The 21,594-nt window shown below is 46.8% G+C and overlaps 1 protein-coding gene across 2 annotated transcripts in view; it reads left to right on the plus strand.

The window, feature by feature from the left end:
* LOC134069863 (disks large homolog 5-like) overlaps positions 1-21,594 on the plus strand; it is a 55,468-nt gene that overhangs the window by 14,904 nt on the left and 18,970 nt on the right. For both annotated transcript variants that reach the window (XM_062525990.1, XM_062525991.1), the window contains exons 4-12: positions 561-707; positions 5,372-5,555; positions 9,168-9,427; positions 11,511-11,823; positions 15,019-15,249; positions 18,300-18,484; positions 20,041-20,166; positions 20,812-20,944; positions 21,452-21,579. In XM_062525990.1, the coding sequence (XP_062381974.1) occupies positions 561-707; positions 5,372-5,555; positions 9,168-9,427; positions 11,511-11,823; positions 15,019-15,249; positions 18,300-18,484; positions 20,041-20,166; positions 20,812-20,944; positions 21,452-21,579 (1,707 nt within the window). The remainder of the gene's footprint in view (positions 1-560; positions 708-5,371; positions 5,556-9,167; positions 9,428-11,510; positions 11,824-15,018; positions 15,250-18,299; positions 18,485-20,040; positions 20,167-20,811; positions 20,945-21,451; positions 21,580-21,594) is intronic.

The raw sequence follows: 21,594 nt of genomic DNA on the forward strand, positions 1-21,594 counted from the left end.
GTATCTCTCTCTCTCTCAGTATGTCTTTCTATCTCTCTCTCTCTCTCTTTCTCTCTCTCCCTCTCTCTCAGTATGTCTTTCCATGTATCTCTCTCTCTCTCTCTCCCTCTCTCTCAGTATGTCTTTCCATGTATCTCTCTCTCTCTCTCTCTTTCTCTCTCTCCCTCTCTCTCAGTATGTCTTTCCATGTATCTCTCTCTCTCTCTCCCTCTCTCTCAGTATGTCTTTCCATGTATCTCTCTCTCTCTCTTCCTCTCTCTCAGTATGTCTTTCCATGTGTCTCTCCCTCTCTCTCTCTCTCTCTCTCTCTCCCTCTCTCTCAGTATGTCTTTCCATGTGTCTCTCCCTCTCTCTCTCTCTCTCTCTCTCCCTCTCTCTCAGTATGTCTTCCCATGTATCTCTTTCTCTTTCCCTCTGTCCTCCTTTGTCTCTTGCTTGCCCCCCCTCTCTCTCTCTCTCGGTCTTCTATTTGTGTCTTTTCCTCCAAATCTGTCTCTCATGACTCATGCGCTCTTCTCTTCTCTTCTCTCCTCCGCCGCCCGTCCCCTCCACCCCTCCAGGCCGAGCGGGCCGAAGCCGGGCCACGACTACGAGCGACTCAAGCTGCAGTGCACCAAGGCCATGGGAGACCTGCAGTCGCTGCAGAACCAGCACAGCAAGACCCTGCAGCGCTGCGAGGAGGCCGTCAAGGAGGCCGACTTCTACCAGTGAGCGCCTCTTTCTTTTTTTCTTAAAAAAAACACTATCTCCTCTTCGCCGTGTTCCATTTTCCTTCCACCATCTTCTTCGGTCGTGGGTTCAGCCTCGATGGCAAAGCTATAGGCACGAGGAACTTACTCTTGAGCCTTAATCGTTTCCTTTCTGTTTCTTTTCTTTAAAAAAAAAAAAAAAAAAAAAACCCTCTTTATTCTGTGGGCAATTGAAACATTACAGTTCAGGAATTGTACATTGATGATACATGACTTTAAAGTATCTCCGCTCATTGTCCCTCTCTTCTGTCTCTTCTGTCCCTTCTGTCCCTTTCTGTATCTCAACACACATTTCTACAATTATTTGACAAGAACAAGGGACGTAAAAGTTGTAGTTGACCAGCATATTCACCACATAAGGATTTCCTTTCTTTTTCTTCATCACCTTATTGTATTCATGTTCCATGACTATTTTATTCATCAGATTTAGTTTTGTCAGACTTTGCCTTCATTCCTCCACCCCGTTATGTTCTTTTCTGCTGGCTGTAGTGTAGTGTGTTAAAGCAGTGAGGCATGACGTTCATGCCATAAAGGTCATGGGATCAGTACCCTGATTTGACTACACACATTCAGATAGTGTTGTACTGTAAAGTGTGTACTTTACTTTGGCTAAAGACGTCTGCTAAATTCGGTGCCAGTTCTTCATACCCCTCTTCCTGGTTTGTCCCTCCTGCTCTAATGGCATCAAACTCCCATCGCATGCCCTCTCTCTTGCTACATACCGGATATTCCTTGTCATCCACGCCTCACCCAGACCCAAACTAGGATGAACAGGAAGGCACCAAAATGGAATTGAGCACGATTTGATATGATCAGTAGATGGAAGTAGGTTGATTAGAGGGAGGGGGGCGTGCACGGAGTTGTCCGTCTGTACACACAGATCTGAAAGCAGCGGAGTTAAGCTCCGCTAAATCCTCAAATGGGAGCGCTGCTCGCGCTCCAGTCGGAGCAACCAAATAAAGACGCTCATTTTCGCCCGTGATGATGAACGCCGTCAGCGCACACAAAAGAGAGAGAGAGGAGAAGAGAGCCACTTCTACTTCAGATCTCCCAAAGGCTCTCGGGAGAAGAGACAAGCAATCTGTTTTGGGTGATCTGTGGGTTCTCAAAAGAGGAGCTGTCTGCCTCAATGCGTGTGTGATGATGATGATGATGATGATGATCACGATGAAAGGCCGCGCGCGGCTATTGATGATTTCCAAGAGGATTACGGTTGTGTCATAAGCGGCAGTCTCGGCTTCTCACCGAGGACTCGTTTATCTGAAGCGCGTCGGCCTTTGCGGAGTTTGCGCAGTCGACTCGCCTCCAGCGCTCCAGCGTAGTCAAAAACACTCGAGTATCAAACGCAAAGGTTCTTTTTTGGCGGGTGTTAGATGCCGTCTCTGCAGTCGTGCAAGGAGGGAATCATTCTCTGCTGATTCAGACACTGTGTTATGCAACTTTTTAACTTTACCCTCAGACAGTAAATGAAATTATGTTCATACATGAAACATGATGCTCTGGGGGGGGGGGGGGGGGTAGCGCTGGCACAGTCAGCAGCTTCCTGACCACATACGGGCACACGTGCCCACGGGAACCCAGTCAAAAAGCACAAAAGATATTTTTTTTAAGAAAACGAAAAATGCTGTTCTTATCCTTGTGTGAGGAATCTGGGTCCTCACACAATGGGCAGGTCTCTCAACACATGCATGCCCACATCTAACCAACACGTCACCGTACTGTATACTCAGAGGTAGCACTTTTTTGACCACAGGATATTGAATTCTGTAATGAAATGTCATTAGAAAGAATGTGTTCATGGAGGACCTTAAAGAAACCTTGTGACGCATCAAATCACTTGCCACCAACTTTGAGAGAGGAGCTCAAACTGCCGGTGAGATGGTGTTCTCTGGCTTCTTGACTTCTTGATTCCAACTCCTTGATTCTCATGCAGGATACCGAGGTCTTTATCCGTGGTCTGAGGCAGAGCCTTATTGAAACGCAGATCATTATCCCTGTGTTGGACAGAGGCTTGATGAATCACAGGTCACTCAGTGATTAAGCGACCTTTGACCTCTGACCCTATTTCCTGCAGATCCCCCTCCTCCTGATCTGAGGGGGGGTGGGGTGTCCGTTAACATCTGGCAGAGGACCAACTCACTTGGCTCTGGACTCTGTGGGTGGCTCTCAAGCTCTCTCCTCGATCCTCAATGCTCGGTCCTTCAGGCTCGTTCCCACTGATCTATAACTAACACTGGATAGACTATTCCATTGTTTGCCCGCCCCATCATTCTTTATCTAGATAAGTGAGACGAGGACCGAGGAAGGAAGGGAGGATGTATAAAAGACCAGATGAGAGGCACCCTGTCTGTGAGTGTGAGTGTACTCCTTCTCTCATGAGGGCCACTCGTGAAGGTGTTGCAAAGAGGAGCAATTTAGGGTTAAGTGCTGTGCACATAGGCACAATGGTGGAAGCCAGGGAATTGAACCCACATCATTTCCAGCTACTGCAGGCTAGCCCAGCTCCATAGCTACAGCCCTACCACTGCCATATATCACATGCAGCCTGCATAGATGTGTGACTGATAATAAAAATGTTTGGAACAAGTTATCACCGTCCCAAGTGTAAACAACGGCAATGGACTCCATCTGCCACCATCAAAAAGATATACAAGCGATTGCTGCAAAACCCAGTTGTGGTGGCCTTGGCTTCAAGTGGGATCGAGTTTGTGGTCATGTTTGTAGTGTGGGGCTCTTTCTTCTGTAGTGTTTAGTTTGAGTTCATCCATTGTCTTCACTCGCAGCCGTAAAACAATGTTATCCTCAAGGTCCCTTAATCCTAATCCAGAGCGTTCTTGAGCTGCCATATGCATTCGTATTCTCTGTGGTCCTGTGTCAGTACAAATTCAGTTTGTTTGCTATTTTTGTACTGTTTCACAAACACGGACTTCAAAGGATGAATTCAGGGTTGCGGAGCCCCCCCTGTCTCCTCTGTTAGCTCTGCTTGGGGTTTAGTCACATAAGGCCTTGGCCATTTGACTAATTTCATGATGGCATACCATCTCCATAGCAAAGACAACCCAACAGCTGGCTGCTATGCCAACAGGCAGATGAGGGATTATGGGATGGCGTTTAAGCCTCTTCCTTCAGGCTGCTCTGTGCATCTGTGCAGCCAGAGACCGAAAAACCAGTATAAGCAGTTTATTTCACGCTTAAAAACTGGCCACGTACAGCCCTGTTTGCTTATCCTTACAGTTCTCTCTCTCTCTTTGTCTCTCCATCTCAATCTCTTTCTCTCTCTCTCTTGCTCTGTCCATTCCTCTCACCTAAAATCACCTGATATAATATATAATTCTCTCAGGTCAGATGTAAGCTTCGTTTAATACTCATTGTATTATCAAAGATGATCCCGTGGGTCATTTCAGGACTCCCATGTGCAGACCAGGGTGAACTGGATAGCACGTACAGTATAAACACGGCCACGGCGATGCTGGGCTGTCATTACTGTAGTCGGGGGATGAAGTGCAGGTCGTGATCCGGGCTCGTGGTACACATGCTCCTTCTACCTGCACATGGCTTATGCAGTGTGCTTAAAAGCCACGTCTGCCCGGGGCTTGTTTTGTTTGAAGGGCTAGCTGTGTTGACAGACTTTGTTACATAAGCATATACAGTACATGCATGAAAAGTGCACATGCACTCACGCAGATAGACATACAGGTTGACTCACGTGTGCATTACACACACACACACACACACACACACACACACGCATGCATACACACATGCATGCACATTGCACACACACACCACACACACCACACCACTAAGTTGAGTGGATTGAAGCAGAAACTGCCGCTCTCACAGTTAGATACAGACTCCCTCTTAGACACTTATACACACACACACACTTGCACTCACAAACACACATGCACACACACACACACACACTCGCTGATTTGAGTGAAGACAGATGCAGTAACTGCTGCTCTTACACTGGTACACACACACACACACACACACACACACACACACACACACACACACACACACACACACACACACACACACACACACACACAATCACTGAGTTGAGTGAAGACAGATGCCGTAACTGTCACTCTCACCCTTGCGTACACACATTCACTCACTCACGCACACACACACACACCCTCACCCTCCGGTAAGTTAGCATGAGCAGCACTAATCCAGTGTGTCGGTTCCTTCCTCCTCTCTCTCTCTCTCTCTCTCTCTCTCTCTCTTTCTTTCTTTCTTTCTTTCTTTCTTTCTTTCTTTCTTTCTTTCTTTCTTTCTTTCTTTCTTTCTTTCTTTCTTTCTTTCTTTCTTTCTTTCTTTCTTTCTTTCTTTCTTTCTTTCTTTCTCTCTCTCTCTCTCTCTCTCTCTCTCTCTCTCTCTCTCTCTCTCTCTCTCTCTCTCTCTCTCTCTCTCTCTCTCTCTCTCTCTCTCTCTCTCTCTCTCTCTCTCTCTCTTTCAAATTCAAATAAGCTTTATTGACATGATGACAAGTGTGCTTGTGTTGTCAAAGCATGTATACAAATTCAATACATATAATATATATATATATACAAACTCTCTCTCTCTCTCTCTCTTTCTTTCTCTCTCTCTCTCTCTCTCCCCACCTCCAGCACGCTGCACAGCCGGGCGCTGGGCGAGCAGGGGCAGCTGAAGGAGGAGGCGGAGGGCCTGCGCCGCGACTACAGCCAGCTGCTCCGCGAGCACCAGCACCTGCAGCAGGGCTGCGACGAGCTGCGCAGGCTCCGCCTGGACGACCAGCGGGAGGCCGCCGACCTGCGCATGCTCCATCAGCAGGTGAGGCAGGACACGGCGCGCACACACACACACACACACACACACACACACACACACACATACACACACACACAAAAAAACAGACAACACAGGGTCTTGACCTCTTGACCTCTTGACTGGAGGTAGCACAACGCACAACGCACAACACACACCACACACACACACACAACACACAACACACAACACACAACACACAACACACAACACACAACACACAACACACAACACACAACACACAACACACAGACAACACAGACAACACAGGGTCTTGACCTCCTTGCAAAGAGCATGTGTGATGGAGGCATGTAGGTGGAGGTAGTACCCAACACACAACACACAACACACATGGGATCTTGGGGTCTTGACCTCCTTGCAAAGAGCATGTGTGATGGAGGTGGAGGCATGTAGATGGAGGTGACACAAGACACAAGACACAAGACACAAGACACAAGACACAAGACACAAGACACAAGACACAAGACACAAGACACAAGACACAAGACACAAGACACAAGACACAAGACGGGATCTTGGAGTCTTGACCTCCTTGCAAAGAGCATGTGTGATGGAGGCCCCATGGAGGCATGTAGATGTAGGTATATACACACACACACACACACACACACGCACATGCACATGCACGCACAAGCACATACACGCACAAGCACATGTGGCCTCACACACAGGCAGGTCTCTAAGGTCTCTTGGGGTCTTGACCTCATTGCAAAGAGCATGTGTGATGGAGGCCCTATGGAGGTATAGATGGAAGTATAACAGCACACACACACACACACACACACACACACGTGCACGCGCACACACGACAGATGTCTATACTGTACAGATGACTGAGATAAGCTCCTTACCTGAAGCATGAGCACAAACAAGTACATATCTGGTCAAAAATGTTCTCGGAGTGATTGGCTCATGTGATTTACAGCGTTGTGTCACACACGCCAAAAGCCCTTTCAAATTCTCACACAAGCAGCAAGTTTCAGTCATGTGTGAATGAGACACTCTTAAGTCTATCGAAAGAGAAAGAGTCTCCACATTACAAACTTATGATGTTAGAAAAGAGATTATAGATTATATATATGTTATATTATAGATTATAACATTTATGAATTAATCACATTTTAGTGCTGAGCATTAGACCTGCAATACATTATGATAGCCATTTTAAAATATTTATGTTCAATAGAGAGCTACTTCAATAACTCCAGTGTTTTTTTTATCTTCTCTGAATTATGCTTTGCCTGTGTCATCCTATACACTCAGCCCAGGCTGTCGGTCTCTGAAAAGTCCATTGTCATTTTCCAGCAGCCATAGAAGTCAAATGTAGCCTGTTTTTCAGTCTGTTTTTAGGTGCTTACTTAAGCCTGAACTTTACTCTTAACCCTGCCTGAACCCTAACATTAGCCACAGAGAAGTAGCCTAAATGTGACATTTTCACTGTGAATAAGTAGGCAGCTGAAAAAAGGGCTACCCTCTGCTACAGAAAATGAGGGATAGCGACGTTCCCCTTTTGGTGTGGCCTTTTAGAGTCGCTAATGAAAGGCTTCCCATAGTCTTAGTGCGCGTGGGGAATCCAGGCCAAGACCTGACCCGGGCTTTTGGCTTCTCAGCCTCCCGCTAATGAGGTCAGGGTCGTTATACAAACAAACTAACGGCAATAATAAACCCTGTGCGCTTAGGCGCTGTCAGGACTTTTTTTTTTTTGCCGGGCCTTCGAAATTAGCCCAGGCTGCATCGTTTCAAATTAGCCAGATGATGGGAAATGCCCTACATGTCTTTTTGCTTGGTTGTCTGCTTGTTTGTTTGTTTGTTTGTTTGTTTGTTTACAGGGCTTTTGTGTTCTAATTACACTGTAATGCTTCCTGCTGATTTCATACATGTGTCCTCCCCCAAGCTGGTTTCATACATACCACCCCCCCGTCCCCTCAATGACCCAGCCCCTACCCCTCTGCTTCAGGAAGTTCCTGTGTTGTCTGACTTCATCGTATGACCTTTAGTAAACTTTAGTAAACTTTGCCACTGTGCTACTAGACCAGGGTAATATTTGGATCTCATTAAAATTCTATTTTTGCCGAGAGAGAGACAGAGTGCGAGAGAAACAAAAAGAGACAGAAAGAGACAGAGAGACGGAGAGACGGAGAGAGAGAGAGAGAGAGGGGCTGTCGGATGAACAGATGAACAGATGAGGATGAATAGAGAGTGAGAGAAGAAGGAGGGAAAAGCGGGACGGGGGGATGTGGGGAGTGACCGGGAGTCGGGAAGGTTACGGAGGGAAATCCGAGTGCACGTCTCTGCTATGCAGCACACTGGCGAGAGAAACGCAGCCCTGCCCCGATCGCCGTGACGCTCCACATGCCAACGGAGTTACCCCCAGAGTTCCGTCCCGCTCCGCCACAGAAACCGCCGTGAACCCCCCCCCCCCCCCCCCCCCCAACTGGCTCCTTTCCTTTTTAGGTTATTTCTCAATAATGGCGTTTATTTATGGCTGATTGTCATAAATGCTCCGATGCTTGCTTTTAAAAGCCTGCATGACTTCATCCCCCCGCTGAAAGAGTTATGGCCTAGGTAAGCCCGAAACGATAAGCAAATCAACTGCTCATTTAGCCTAAAAGCCGACTTGAGCCGGTGCCATCTGCACTGTTGCTTGTTATGAGTTCGACTGTTTAATTTAGGCAAAGGCTGTAACTTCACCCGGGTTCCTCAGTCACTGAAAAGAAGAGTCTCTCCATTTTGACGAACTATTTGCCTCGTGGGGCTTTGATCTCTCGGGCACGGAAGCAGTGCGGCGCGACGTTTGATCATCCACCGAAAAAAAAAAGAAAGAAAGAAAGAAAAGAGGAAACAAAGAAACAAATTTGAATTTAAATCTGCGGTGGAGGCCACTTTAAATAAAGCAGTGTGGGAACATGGTCACGCCATCTGAATGCCCGGTTGCCTTTGATGCGTCAGAAGACATTCATGAGAAATTGACATTTAAGCTCAACAAAAACAAGGTTGTGTTTGGACAGTGGGCAGCGGTGTGGTTACTTAAGGTCAGAGAGAAGTACGCCGCCTGATCTCTGCCACCTGCAGGTGGAGAGGTGTCACTGCGTCCTCGTGAACTGAAGTCTATGTTATGAGCAGAAAATCAATGGCTGAGGCCAAGTGCAAAAGCCAGGATGGCACCAAACCAGGGAGTTGGTCAGATAACAGCTGGTGCTGAAAAGATCTGGGCCTGCCAGAGCAGTGGCAGAGCTACAACAGATACAATTCTGGATCACTTTTGTCGACAAACTCGGCAGATTCTGCAATTAAGGAGGTATCATCCTTAGCGCTTATACGTTTTCTTGGACGGGTCTTCTTTGATCACTCTGCTTACAGGAGACTGTAGCGTACCTGGCCATGCTCACTGTGTAGTGTTAATCTGATGTCCTGTGGTGTTCATTTGAGATCCTGTGGTGTTTATCTGAAATGATGTGACTCCGGATCAGATCTGTCCATGTTCCGCTGGTGCTTTTGCTCAGGCCTAATCCCTCGAGGTGGAATTTGATCAGGATTTTGATTTGCGTAATTCATTCACTAATGTTGTTTGCTGTGGTGACTTCTTTGATACCGCAGGTGATTCGGGAAAATGGGTCGTCGGACATCCTTAACAAGCTCTACGACACGGCCATGGACAAGCTGGAGACGGCGCGCAAGGAGTTCGAGGCGCTACGCAAACGCTACAACGAGAAGACGGCCAATCACAACGCGGACCTGAGCCGCCTGGAGCAGGTGGAGGAGGAGAACCGGCGGCTTCAGAAGCAGGTGGACGTGCTGCTCAAGCACCGAGACTCGGCCGTCCACTACCAGCAGCAGTGCTCCGCAGGCATGAGGAGGTACAGGCACACGCAGGACCAAACCCATTACAGTGTGTTACAGAAACACTACTGTACTTCAGTATAGCAATATTGTAATGTGCTAGTGTCTACAATATGCTTCAATATAACAATATCATAATTTACTAGTCTCTTCTAGTGAAATTAGTGCTCTACCAATATGATGAGCTACAGCTACAAGCAGCTCTAAATATACCACTATAGTACAGAACAATTTAGTAGATTATACATTGATACAAATAGGCCTAAATACCACTATACTACAGAACAAACCAGTAAACTATACATTAATACAAATAGGCCTAAATACAGCTGTATTACAGAACAATCCAGTAAACGATACATTGATACAAATAGGCCTAATTACATCACTACTACCGAGCACTAGTATACTTTATTAGTAGTTATAATAAGCCCAGAGTTAGGTACAATCTGCAGCGGAGGAGGGGCAGTCACAAGCAGGCCTAAATGCCTCACTATACTACATCATACTTACCACTCTGCAGTAATTATGTTAGAGTGCCATAACCACACACAGGCCCTAATGCAACACTATACTACAGGACATCAAGGGGCGCTACAGTATACAGTACTGCATTATATTTCACTACTCTACTTTAGGCCTTTTAGTGTTCGACACTATGCGGCTCTACGCTACACTATACTAGTCAAAACAGTGGCAAGCTTTCAGAAAGGGGTATAACGGCACAATCTTAAATGCATGGCATAAGTGGTAATAACAATATCTGTACATTTGTGTATAGTGTTTGCAGCATTTCAAAGTGCATACTGACAAAAACAACAAAAAAATACCCTTTTCTGCAGATCGCCAAAGTGCTTCACACTGCACTGTATGTGTTAAATATTTCATACTCAAAACTTGTCATTTGCAACACCTCTCATATCCACCTAGCATCACTATTCCATGTTGTACGCTCACCACGATGCTTCATGACCATTGGCAGGGCTCTGACACTATAAAAAAGAAGGCCGCTGTCACACACTCGGACACTAGCATGATAACGAGAGATTGCACAAGACATCCTCCCTCCCTGTGGTGCGAAGTTTTTGGCCCACTTTATATCATGTGTACTTAATAATTAATTCAAAGGCACACTGTACACATTTTTGGCCCACTTTATTGTAAGTGCTCTTTAATAATTGATTTTACAGCACACTATACCTCTGATATTAGCATATATTGTTACAAGCTGTATATAAGACCAGGTTTTAGGGTTCGTGTTAGGGTAACAAAGCACAGCTATCAATGGCTACTGAAATGTAGCCATTATTTTAGGTTTAAAACTTCAGTATTTTGAAATGCATCGGCATGAGGACACTGAATATATAATGCCAAGCAGTTGTGACAGTTAACAAGACAGTTGTGACAGTTCTGAATCTGTTGGATCATCCGATGAACTTAATTGGGTCAAATTGCTGTCTCATCTGTCATGTAGTTTGAACACAGTCATGATTAGAAGACTCTACCATCAGTGTTCCAGCTATGGTCCGATTCGAGTAGTTGTCTGGCATGCCAGAAACATGTTAGACAAATGTTAGATGTCTTTCTGTTTGACCAGTGTAACTTTTAGTGTGAGCACAGCATCTAAAACATGTGGTGTGTTATCACCAAAATAGTATTGTTATGAAGACACTAAATGTACTGAGATATATTAGCGGCTATTCAGAACTCCGTCTTTTCCTGCCAGTGGGTCAGAATTCTGTTTTTGTCCCTTTTAAAGCTTATACCTTACACTGACCAGATTTGGGAAAGATTCTTGAAAGATTGTAGTCTTTTGAGTAAAGCTTGAATGAGGGGAATTAGTTGAAATGACCACGATCTTTCAAGAAACAGAGGGGACTGCCTTGTACCTCCTAAATATATTTTAGATATTTGAAAAATAGTATTGTTGTGAAGACACTATGTACTGCAATATATAGCGGCCAGTCAACCAGCGGTCAAAATTCTGTTTTTGTGACTTAGCCGCTACATCTCAACAGAGGGGACTGCCTTGCACTTCCCAAGTGTACTAATCCCCCCCCCCCCCCCCCCCCCCACACTTCTCACTGCCCTGCTCTCCAGACTGGACGCGCTACAGCAGGAGCTAGCGGCGGCGGCGTCGCGCGGCGCGGAGCTACAACGCGAGCTGGAGCGCGTGCAGTCGGAGGCCACGCGCTCGCGCACGCTGCAGCTGAAGGCGGGCCAGGAGGCGGAGAAGCTGCGCGAGGAGCGCGACGCCGTGCTCAGCGAGTACCGCCTGGTGATGAGCGAGCGCGACCAGGTCATCAAGGAGGTGGACAAGCTGCAGACGGGCCTGGAGACGGCCGAGGCCAAGCTGAAGAACACGTCCAGCCAGCGCAGGGTGGCCAGCGAGGAGCTGGAGGCCCTCAGACAGGTGAGGAGACGGACGAGACTCAACCCCAACCCCCCCCCCCCCCCCTTCCCTCTACTGCAGCCATGTGTTGGTAGTGGGTGCTATTAATGTAATGCATTAATGTCATTTTTAAGCATTTAAGAGCAATTCTAACCACAATTTTACAACAATTAACAAAAATTTTGCAACAATAAACAAAAGGCAGCGCTGCGACCCTCGACTTCAAGGCACCTAACCTTCACCCTATAACCCTAACCCTAACCTTCGTGCCTTCCATGCAACGCTGCCTGGAAGATGACATTGGGGACTAAAAACACCAACTAACTTACATTGCACAGGCAGGCTGGCATTATAAAACATGGATATCACATTCATTGCAATATACAATGATACAATGTATCATATACACAGTTTTAGAGTGTAAGTGTGGAGATAGGAATTTCACTTCTATAGCTCACTTTCCAAACCAGATGTTGGATCTCTCAGTAACAGGACCGGTTCGGTTCAGTTCAGAGTAAACGGCAACGGTATGTGGCACATTTGTCAAGGACACAAATAAATAGTCAGTGAGCCTGGACGATGATGCCGTGAATTTGATTCTAGACGTCATTAGGTAGCAACTGGCTCTGCAGAGGCAAGAGGCATTTTCAAGGAAACTGATATGTTTAGTAAAACATTGACAACAACTGTTCTTTTTTTCATTTAGGGAAAGTCACACTGTGGGTTTTTCCCCCAAACATGTACTTTTGAGAAAATTCCCTTCACACAGAAGTTGTACAATTTGTGCTGGTAACTAGATCCAAATATCTCGGGCTCAGGAGATCTGTTGTCATATGCTGTGTTCTGAATGTCATCCTCATTGCTAATGACAATTTTTTCACAGTATGGATGTGGCCATTGGGGACCCTTAAGGTCCTTAATGCTCTCTTTTCATACCAAAATAGATATACTGTACACTGAAAGCCCCGAGTTGCACTGTAATTGCACCTATAGTAGCATGTCAGCCTGTATAGAGTGTTCTTTTCACACACAGACACTACTCAAAACAAGTCAGGGATATTCGGCTTTCGGGTGAATTTCAAGGATGAACCTAAAATCCACTATAATCTTTACCGGTGAACTTAATGTGACCTTCTCTAAATGTTTGAATGCGCAGCACTTGCTCTTCTAAAACATTACATTTCAGCCGAAAGCCAGATATCCCTAACTTTTTGTGAGTAGTGTATATCCGTTTCAAATGTTGCTCCATTACATCCTGAACCGTATGCTTTCAGGAAACTGCAAAAAAAAAAACATTTGAGCGAGCATGCAGTTTCCTACATAACTTCACTGCTAAGTGATGTCAAGCAAACAGCAAAAAGCAACTGATTGAGGTTAGGACTCACTTGGGGCACACAAGCAGCGGATCCAAGTAGCGTTGTATTTGCACTGCCTATGGGTACCATGTGCAGCAGGCCAAAGACTCTTGCCATCAATAGACTCCGTGTTGCCTCTGATGCTTATCAAAGGCCCCCTGGCACTTGCACAACAACTCGCACTCCCGAGCTCAACTTCACAGTTTAAAGAGAGTAGCAAATATTGTCCGTGCTGCTACCTCTGTGTGAATTATTGAAAGAAAAAAGCCCATAAATAATTAGTGATGAAGTGAGTATTTGGAAAGCCGTTTTTCTTTTTTTTTTGCAGGCAGTGAGAAGTAGTTTTTGGCCTTTTTTTTTGTCCTTGTTTGTAAGCGCGTCAGCCTTACCCAGCCCACTGGGCTGACGAGAACTGATCGCTCACGCCAAGCCTGAGTGCTTCCTGTGTGCTTCTTCCGTGTTAGTGTTCCTATCCTGGGGAGAGTCAGGTGTTGGCTCCCTGTGCTCAGAACTAATTAAACCACCAAAGCCAATCCCTTTGCTGTAGCCACACTAAGCTGAAAGCATTTTTTGTAAATGAAACAAACAATTTAAACAAAGGCTTCCTGAACTCCCATCAAACTATACTTCCCGTACTGCACTTACTGTACACACACTACACTTTTTACCCCTTCTCTTTCAATCTATTTGTTACATCGTATCTAAATCTTTCTTCATCCTTACATATAGTTAATAGTTGGTGGTCCTTCAGGATACCTCTGCACAGGAATCTTGAGCAGCTGAACGCCATTTCACTATGTGTTTTACAACAGTATCTCTATGTACAGTATGCGACAAATAAAAAAAAACTAAAACATTAATAAAGGTTAGACTGGGGCTTTGGGAACCGGAACAAAGCTTTTGCTTTGGCATACATGCACCACAGGCAGAGTTCTGTGCAATATCGTTCAGTTAAATTTTAAAAGAAAGTGGAGATGGAGAGAGAGAGAGCACTGAACTGGAGTTCCCTGCGGCCCAAAACAAGCCCCACCCTCCCACGTTTAAACACGGTCTAACAAAAGCAAACCGTAGAGTAAGGCATGCACCGTCACCCGGCTCACCAAACCACCCCTTCTGCCTGGGCCTTTTGTTGTGAACCGTTCTGTTGAAAAATGCACTTGCTTGTGAGGGAGGTACTTGGTTCTGATCAGATTCTGTGGTTCGGAACTGACCCACTAGTTCTGTGTCGTTGGTCTGTTTTTTTTTTGGCAGAAGTGGAAAACTTCTGGCTTCTGAAAGTGAAAGTCCACCACATATTTGTTCCAACCATTCGCTAAGCCAGCTGCCGATTCTAAAAATAGCACAACTACGTCAGCCAGCTAGTATGTGAGATCACCTGTTTTAAGTGCACAGGTAGAACTAATACTTGGCAGGACTGAGACTGGACTCGTCCACCTCTGGTTTTTCACTGAACTGACCTTGGGGTCTGGAATCTCCAGTTTTGATGTAATTAAAAGAAAAAAAATCCTTTGAAAGTTTTTCCTGTGGACCGGAGTGGGCATGTTCCAGCTCAGTTATGCCGGCTGTGCCCTCTGTTGATGATGTGTCCTTGCTCCCATTCAGAGCTAATGGAAATTCACAATGGTTCACTAGATAGCATTAGCACTAGCACATTAGCATTAGGTGCGTAGTTCTAGAGGTGTGTGTGGTTCTAGGTGTGTGTGTAGTTCTAAAGGTGTGTAGTTCTAAAGGGGTGTGGTTCTAGATTATCAACCCTGCCTTTGACCCCCTCACCCCCCCCCCCCCCCCACACACACACACACACTCTCCGATTCTTCCCCCTCCACCTGACTGACTCTGCGGTTCTGACCCCCCCGTCCAGGAGCTGGGCTCGGCGCTGGTGGAGCGGGACCGTGCGCTGTGCGAGCGGAACGAGCTGCTGGAGAAGTACTGCTTCGAGGTGAAGGACAAGGCGGAGGCGCAGAAGGAGCTGAGCCAGGCCTGCCGCGACATGGAGGCCGTCAAGGAGGAGCGCGACGTGGCCCGCAAGGAGCGCACCGAGGCCATCATCCAGAGGGACCAGCTGCTCCGGGAGTACTACCAGGCCAGACAGGTAACACACACACACACACACACACACACACACACACACACACACACACACACACACACACACACACACACACAGACACACACACACACACACACACACACGCTCACACGCTCACACACACACTTCCTCTCTCGCCCCGTCACAAGGAGGACACTGGTTCTCACTCACTCACTCAGACTTCCTCGCTACTGCTGTCTGGTGTAGTGTGTCTCTTGCGTTTTCCTCTTTCTCTTTCTGTAATACTCACTCTGTCAATATGACTCTTACTCACTTACCCGGTCTCTCCATCCCCCACACACACGCACACGCGCACACGCACACGCACACACGCACACGCACACTGACACAGACACAGTATTATTTACTCAGACAAAGCTGCTTTAGCAGGTCCGCACGACACTGCCAACATTAGCCCTTCCATATTATACTACCCGTCTGGTATTATTTATTATTTATTGCTGCGAGTGGAGCTGAAACCCAAGAGTTTTGTTCTCTTTCTACCCGACTAATGACTTGTAGCAATAAATGAATCTTGAATCTTGTCTTTTTCTGCCCCACCCCTCCTATGTGACTCATGCTCTGCCTCTACCTCTCTCTTTCTCTACCTCTCTCTCTCTCTCTCTCTACCTATCTATCTGTCTGGCTATCTATCTGTCTATCTATCTCTCTATATATATCTCACACGCTCTCTCTCTCTCTCTCTCTCTCTCTCTCTCGTCACCACTGTATCGATATCTGTCTCTCTTTCCTCTTCTTTTCTCTGCATCGTTGCCATTTGCTCCTTAGCTCTGGTTCAGCAGTGTCTAAACCATCTCTTTCATTCTGTCACCTCCCTCACCTTCCTCTATCTCTTGCTCTCGTTCACTCCCTCTTCACAGCTTTCAGATCTTTCTCACACTCTCCAAGATACCATCTGTTTCCCTCTCTCACCCACCTCTTCCTTCTCCTTCTTCTCCTCTCCTCTCCCCTCCTCTCCTCTCCTCTCTTCTCTCCTCTCCTCCTCACCTCTCTTCTCTCCTCTCCTCTCTGCAAACAGCTAAAAGGTGACAAAGCAACACAACTCAAAAACCAGCCAGCACATTAAACCACATCCATTTACATGATACCCCTGTACTTCCACCCTGAATGGGAACCTTTAGCATTCTACAACCCCTTGAGTGCAGTTTTATTTGCCCTCCCACTCCCTACCCAACACACACACACACACACATCCCCCGGACTCCTATTCACCTTCCTCCAGTGTTTGCCGAGGGCCAGTGCAAATGTTTACAGCCCCTCTCTGACATAAACAGCGTAGGGCGCCTGACTCAGGGGCCAGCCCGGCGCATTTCTCCAGGAAGCCTAATTACACTGTCCAAACAGGGCGCCTCCGGCTGGGGAACTATTTGCTCGCCGGCTTTTCACATGAGCCGCTACGCTACGCTACTGCACTTCACTTCACTGTGCCGCGCTCAGGTCCGTGTGAGTGGTGGACAATGAGAGGAAGATGGCTCATCTTTCCTCCTGACTTCTCTTCTCCGCTCCTCCCCTCACCTCCCCCCATCTAGTCGACACACACACACACACACACACACACACACACACACACACACACACACACACACACACACACACACATCATCCTGAGATCAGTGTTTTCCAGCGCCAGTTTCCCACCGGTGCACGCAAAACACTCAGGCACAGATCCACACATGCTTGGATGCCAACACACACACACACTGTGCCTGTACCCACACAGACATGCGTACACACATAGGCTGATCATACACATACATACAATACAATACAATAAAAGAATCACACAGGCACACACATGCTCATATACTGGATGCATGAGCTCAACATCGGTCCACAACTCACCTCTCCTATCGTCGGCCACCACACACACTCATACACACACACACACACACACACACACACACACACCACCCATCACGCACTACCCACCAGCACGCACACTGAGAGAGTGAGCGACACCAGTGGCAATAATCCACCACCCCCCCCTCCCATAAGCCCAGCCTCGGGCAGGAGGGGGGCACATCTGCCTCTGCTCACTCCCCCCCGATACCCCCACGATATCCGCCTCCACCCCCCCCCCCCCCCCCTCTCATATCCGGATCAGCCCAGCAGTAGCAACACCAGCAGCAGACGAGCGGCCCGGGGAGCTTATAAGAGACAGTGATCTCAAAGCGGCGTGGCTGCCTGGCTGGCCCGGGCCATTATGCTAAATCATATTCACAGTCACTCATTCATCACAGGAGCAGCAGCAGGCAGGCAGGCAGGAGCAGCAGCCACTAAAAATAATCACCAAAAAAAAAAAAGAATAATCTGCTCTTCAGACATTGCCCCTTGGAGGTTATTTGGCAGTTTTGCGGGGCTATGATGATGCAGAATAGATATGAATAAATGGGAATAATCCCAGTGAAAGTTAGGTAATATGCCTAAGTTAGGTAATTATTTTTGGTAGTAGGCCTGCTGTTTAAACCACTAAAGTGTATGAGTACTTAGCGGTTACTCAGACTGCAGAGAACAGTACATGCGTGATTAAAACCACTGCACAGCTGCATTATGTTGACACGAGATGTATTTTTGTCCTTCCCTGTGTGATTGTGTTGTACATGTGTGTTTGTGTGTGTGATTGTGTTGGTATGTGTGTGTGTGCGCGCGCTTATGTGTATTGTGTGTGTGTGTGTGTGTGCGTCTGTGCATGTGTGTTGTACACGTGTGTGCGTGTGCACTTGTGTATCGTGTGTGTGCGCGCGCTTATGTGTATCGTGTGTGTGTGTGTATGCGTCTGTGCATGTGTGTTGTACACATGTGTGCGTGTGCACTTGTGTATCGTGTGTGTGTGTGTGTGTGCGCGCTTATGCTTATGTGTATCGTGTGTGTGTGCGTCTGTGCATGTGTGTTGTACACATGTGTGCGTGTGCACATGTGTGTGTGTGTGCGTCTGTGCATGTGTGTTGTACACGTGTGTGTGTTTGTGTGTGTGCGCACGTGTGTGTGTGTGTACATGGTGTGTGCGTGTGTGTGTGTGTGTGCGTGTGCAGAAGCAGGACTCGGCGGCGCTGGACATGGAGCGGGCCAACAAGGAGCTGGAGATCCTGCGCAAGCAGTGCGAGGCCATGAGCCAGGAGCTGCAGGAGGCATCGCAGGAGGCCGAGGTGGCCAAGTGCCGCCGCGACTGGGCCTTCCAGGAGCGTGACAAGATCGTGGCCGAGAGGGAGAGCATCAGGTGACTGACCACCTTTAACCCTGTGATTGATTCGGGCTGACGCTTTTATTCGACGCCACATCAATTATTGTTATGAGAGCCAGTGTCACCCCCACCTTTTTTTTTTTTTTGAAGATGATTTTTTTGGGCTTTTTTTTTATGCCTTTAATTGGACAGGACAGTAGAGAGTATGACAGGAAGTGAATGGGTGAGAGAGTCGGGGTGGGATCCGGAAAGGACCACGGGGCGGGAATCGAACCCGGGTCGCCGGCGTGCGGTGCAGGTGACCCAGCCAGTCGCGCCACGGCTGGGGCCGTGACTGACCACCTTTTATCCGACGCCACATCAATTATTGTTATGAGAGCCAGTGCCCGCCCCCCCCCCCCCCCCCAGAGCAGGTCAGGGTTAAGTGCCTTGCTCAAGGGCACGGTGGTCTAGCAGCCAGGAAGCCAGGAGTCGAACCTGCAACTTTTTCCATCCACTATGCAGCCACCGCCATCGGCTAGCAAATGCTGTGCATTACAGACAGTGCACGGAGGTAGCCTCTTGTCGTCTTCACAGTTTTCCCTGAAAGATGTGATTACCTCTGATTTTACATGTATATAATCTTATCACCCGTATAAAACAGATAGTTCTGCTCCTTGTTATTATTGGCTACATTTCCGTTGCCATTGTAAGATCCAGCACAACCATACACCTTGACCCCATTTCGTTCTATAGTATTGTGCCACCACATCTTACATAAAAGTTAGAGTAGCCCTGTCCCGATGTTGCTAGGCAACTATTCAGACAGAGGGAACATATTTCTTGGAGGAAGAATGATTATCTAGGAATAAATCGGTACATTTCTCTTTGCTGTGCCTTTGTTTCATGAAATCTTGCCAGATATAGTAACCATTTTAGAAAAGCAATAAGCCCCTTGAGTCCGCAGTCTCAAGGGGCGTTTTAGGCACTCTGCTTGTGCGTTACCCCTTAGCTGTTCTAGAATCAGTGTAAACTACAGCCTCTTGGGGCTTATTGCCTTAATTATTTAATAATAATAATTATTATTTATTAATTATCACTATATACAGCACTTTGGTCAACTACCGTTGTGTATAAAATGGCTATATAAACAAATAGACACTGACAAAAACGTGCCATTTCACACTGTGTGAGAATAACGGTAGACTTCTAAAGTTCTTCAAAGGGGTTTGATAGTTTTGAAAGCCTGAAAACCTTTTGAACAGCGGAGAATGAATGAAGAGGAGGCTTCCTATCAGCTCTGCGGGCTATAGAGGCATATGACACATGTCCAGCTATGGACAACATTAACAAACCACTGCACATTTGTCTGACGTCATGGTACGGTCTCTGAGTGACATTCGAATGAGTTGACGATCACATTCAAAATGAAGAGACCGCTGTAAATTTTGAATAACGACCGTCAACTCATTCGAATGTCACTCAGCAACTGTAGGATGACATCAGAAAAATGTGCCGTCTCAAGTGGTGTCTCAATTGTTCCCAGAGCTGTACATGTACATACAGTATGGTGCAGTGTGTTTGACTGGTGCAATGCTGCCCCCTGTGTGCAGGACCCTGTGTGACAACCTGAGGAGAGAGAGAGATCGGGCCGTGAGTGACCTGGCCGACGCGCTCCGCAACCTGGACGACACGAGAAAACAGAAGAATGACGCCGTGCGGGAACTGAAGGAGCTGAAGTACGCCTGCCCTACACACACACACACACACACACACACACACACACACACACACACACACAGGTAGACATGCAGTTTCATACCCCCTGGTGCACACAAATCCACATAATTTAAGCCTCTTCCGCTCCCAGTGTTCGGAGGAGCTTTTGTAACTGCTTGTAAAGTTTCTCTCCTCACTGAGGACTTTAAATTATTAATCCCAATTTTATATTCAACCAGAGTCACACCATGAAAATAACCTCAGGCTATGTCATTAAAATACTGTACATCACATTCTTCTATCTCTTCAACTTCATGTGATTTTATCGCCATCTGGTGGTGGTAAGTCGTATGTACTTCTGGACGCCAACCATTCTAAAATCTAAATTCTGCTAATTCTAATTTTCATGGCACAAGTAGAAGATGAACTGGGGCTAATTAGCCAATTGCATATAAGTTTAAAGAAATGTCCTTTTCGGACTATTCAGTTTTGACTAAAGTTTTAACATGATCTTTTGAAATTGTTTTGAAAATTGAAATTGAAACATAATCTTTTTACTGGAGAATTTATTCACTGGAGGAATCAAGAGGTTTTCTGATCACTTTTCATGGCCTGACACCTAGCTGTTGCATTACGCTGTGTTGTGTTGTGTCGCGTTGCTCCAGGGAGAAGATGGAAGACCAGCTGGAGAAGGAGGCCCGCTTCAGACAGCTGATGGCCCACAACTCGCACGACTCGGCCATCGACACCGACTCGCTGGAGTGGGAGACCGAGGTGGTGGAGTTTGAGAAGGACAGGGTGAGTGAGATAAAGAGCTTTTTACACATGAGAAGCCAGGCGACACCCACTTAGTATTTCATTCATTTTCAATGAGAAGCAGGCGAGCAAAGCATTCTGAGATTCTAGCCGCTTGCATGCACAAATTGAGAAAATAGCCTCCCGCCTCGAAGATAGACTAATTTCACCTGTTTAGGTGGAGTTGTGGGCATGTTTTAGTTGTGCGTTGTCCTTCAGATGACTGGTGGGGTGGGGTGGGATGGTGCGGGACAGAGTGGATCTGTTTTCTCTCTGGAAAGCTCTTGCGAGAAGAGGCTACAGGTTACGTCATATGTTTGCACTGTCTCTGGAAAAGTACCGGTAATCCATTGACTAGATATTAATGGAGGAATACAGGGGTAATAACACAGGCCCTACTGATAACAGTGCAAGAAATATTTTATGCTCTTCCTGCTGTGGTTTAATGTCTTCCAGTGACATTAAACACCATGTGTTGATTTAACCTTCAAACTTCCTGTGGCTTTGCAGGAAGACATGGATTTGAAAGCACTGGGTTTCGACGTAGCAGAAGGGGTAAATGATCCGTATTTACCAGGTGACTGTGGAATATTTGTTACGAAGGTGGACAAAGGAAGTGTTGCTGATGGAAGGTTGAGGTAAAGATTGACTTG

This window comes from Sardina pilchardus, chromosome 22 (genome assembly GCF_963854185.1).
Source record: "Sardina pilchardus chromosome 22, fSarPil1.1, whole genome shotgun sequence".
Taxonomy (NCBI): domain Eukaryota; kingdom Metazoa; phylum Chordata; class Actinopteri; order Clupeiformes; family Clupeidae; genus Sardina; species Sardina pilchardus.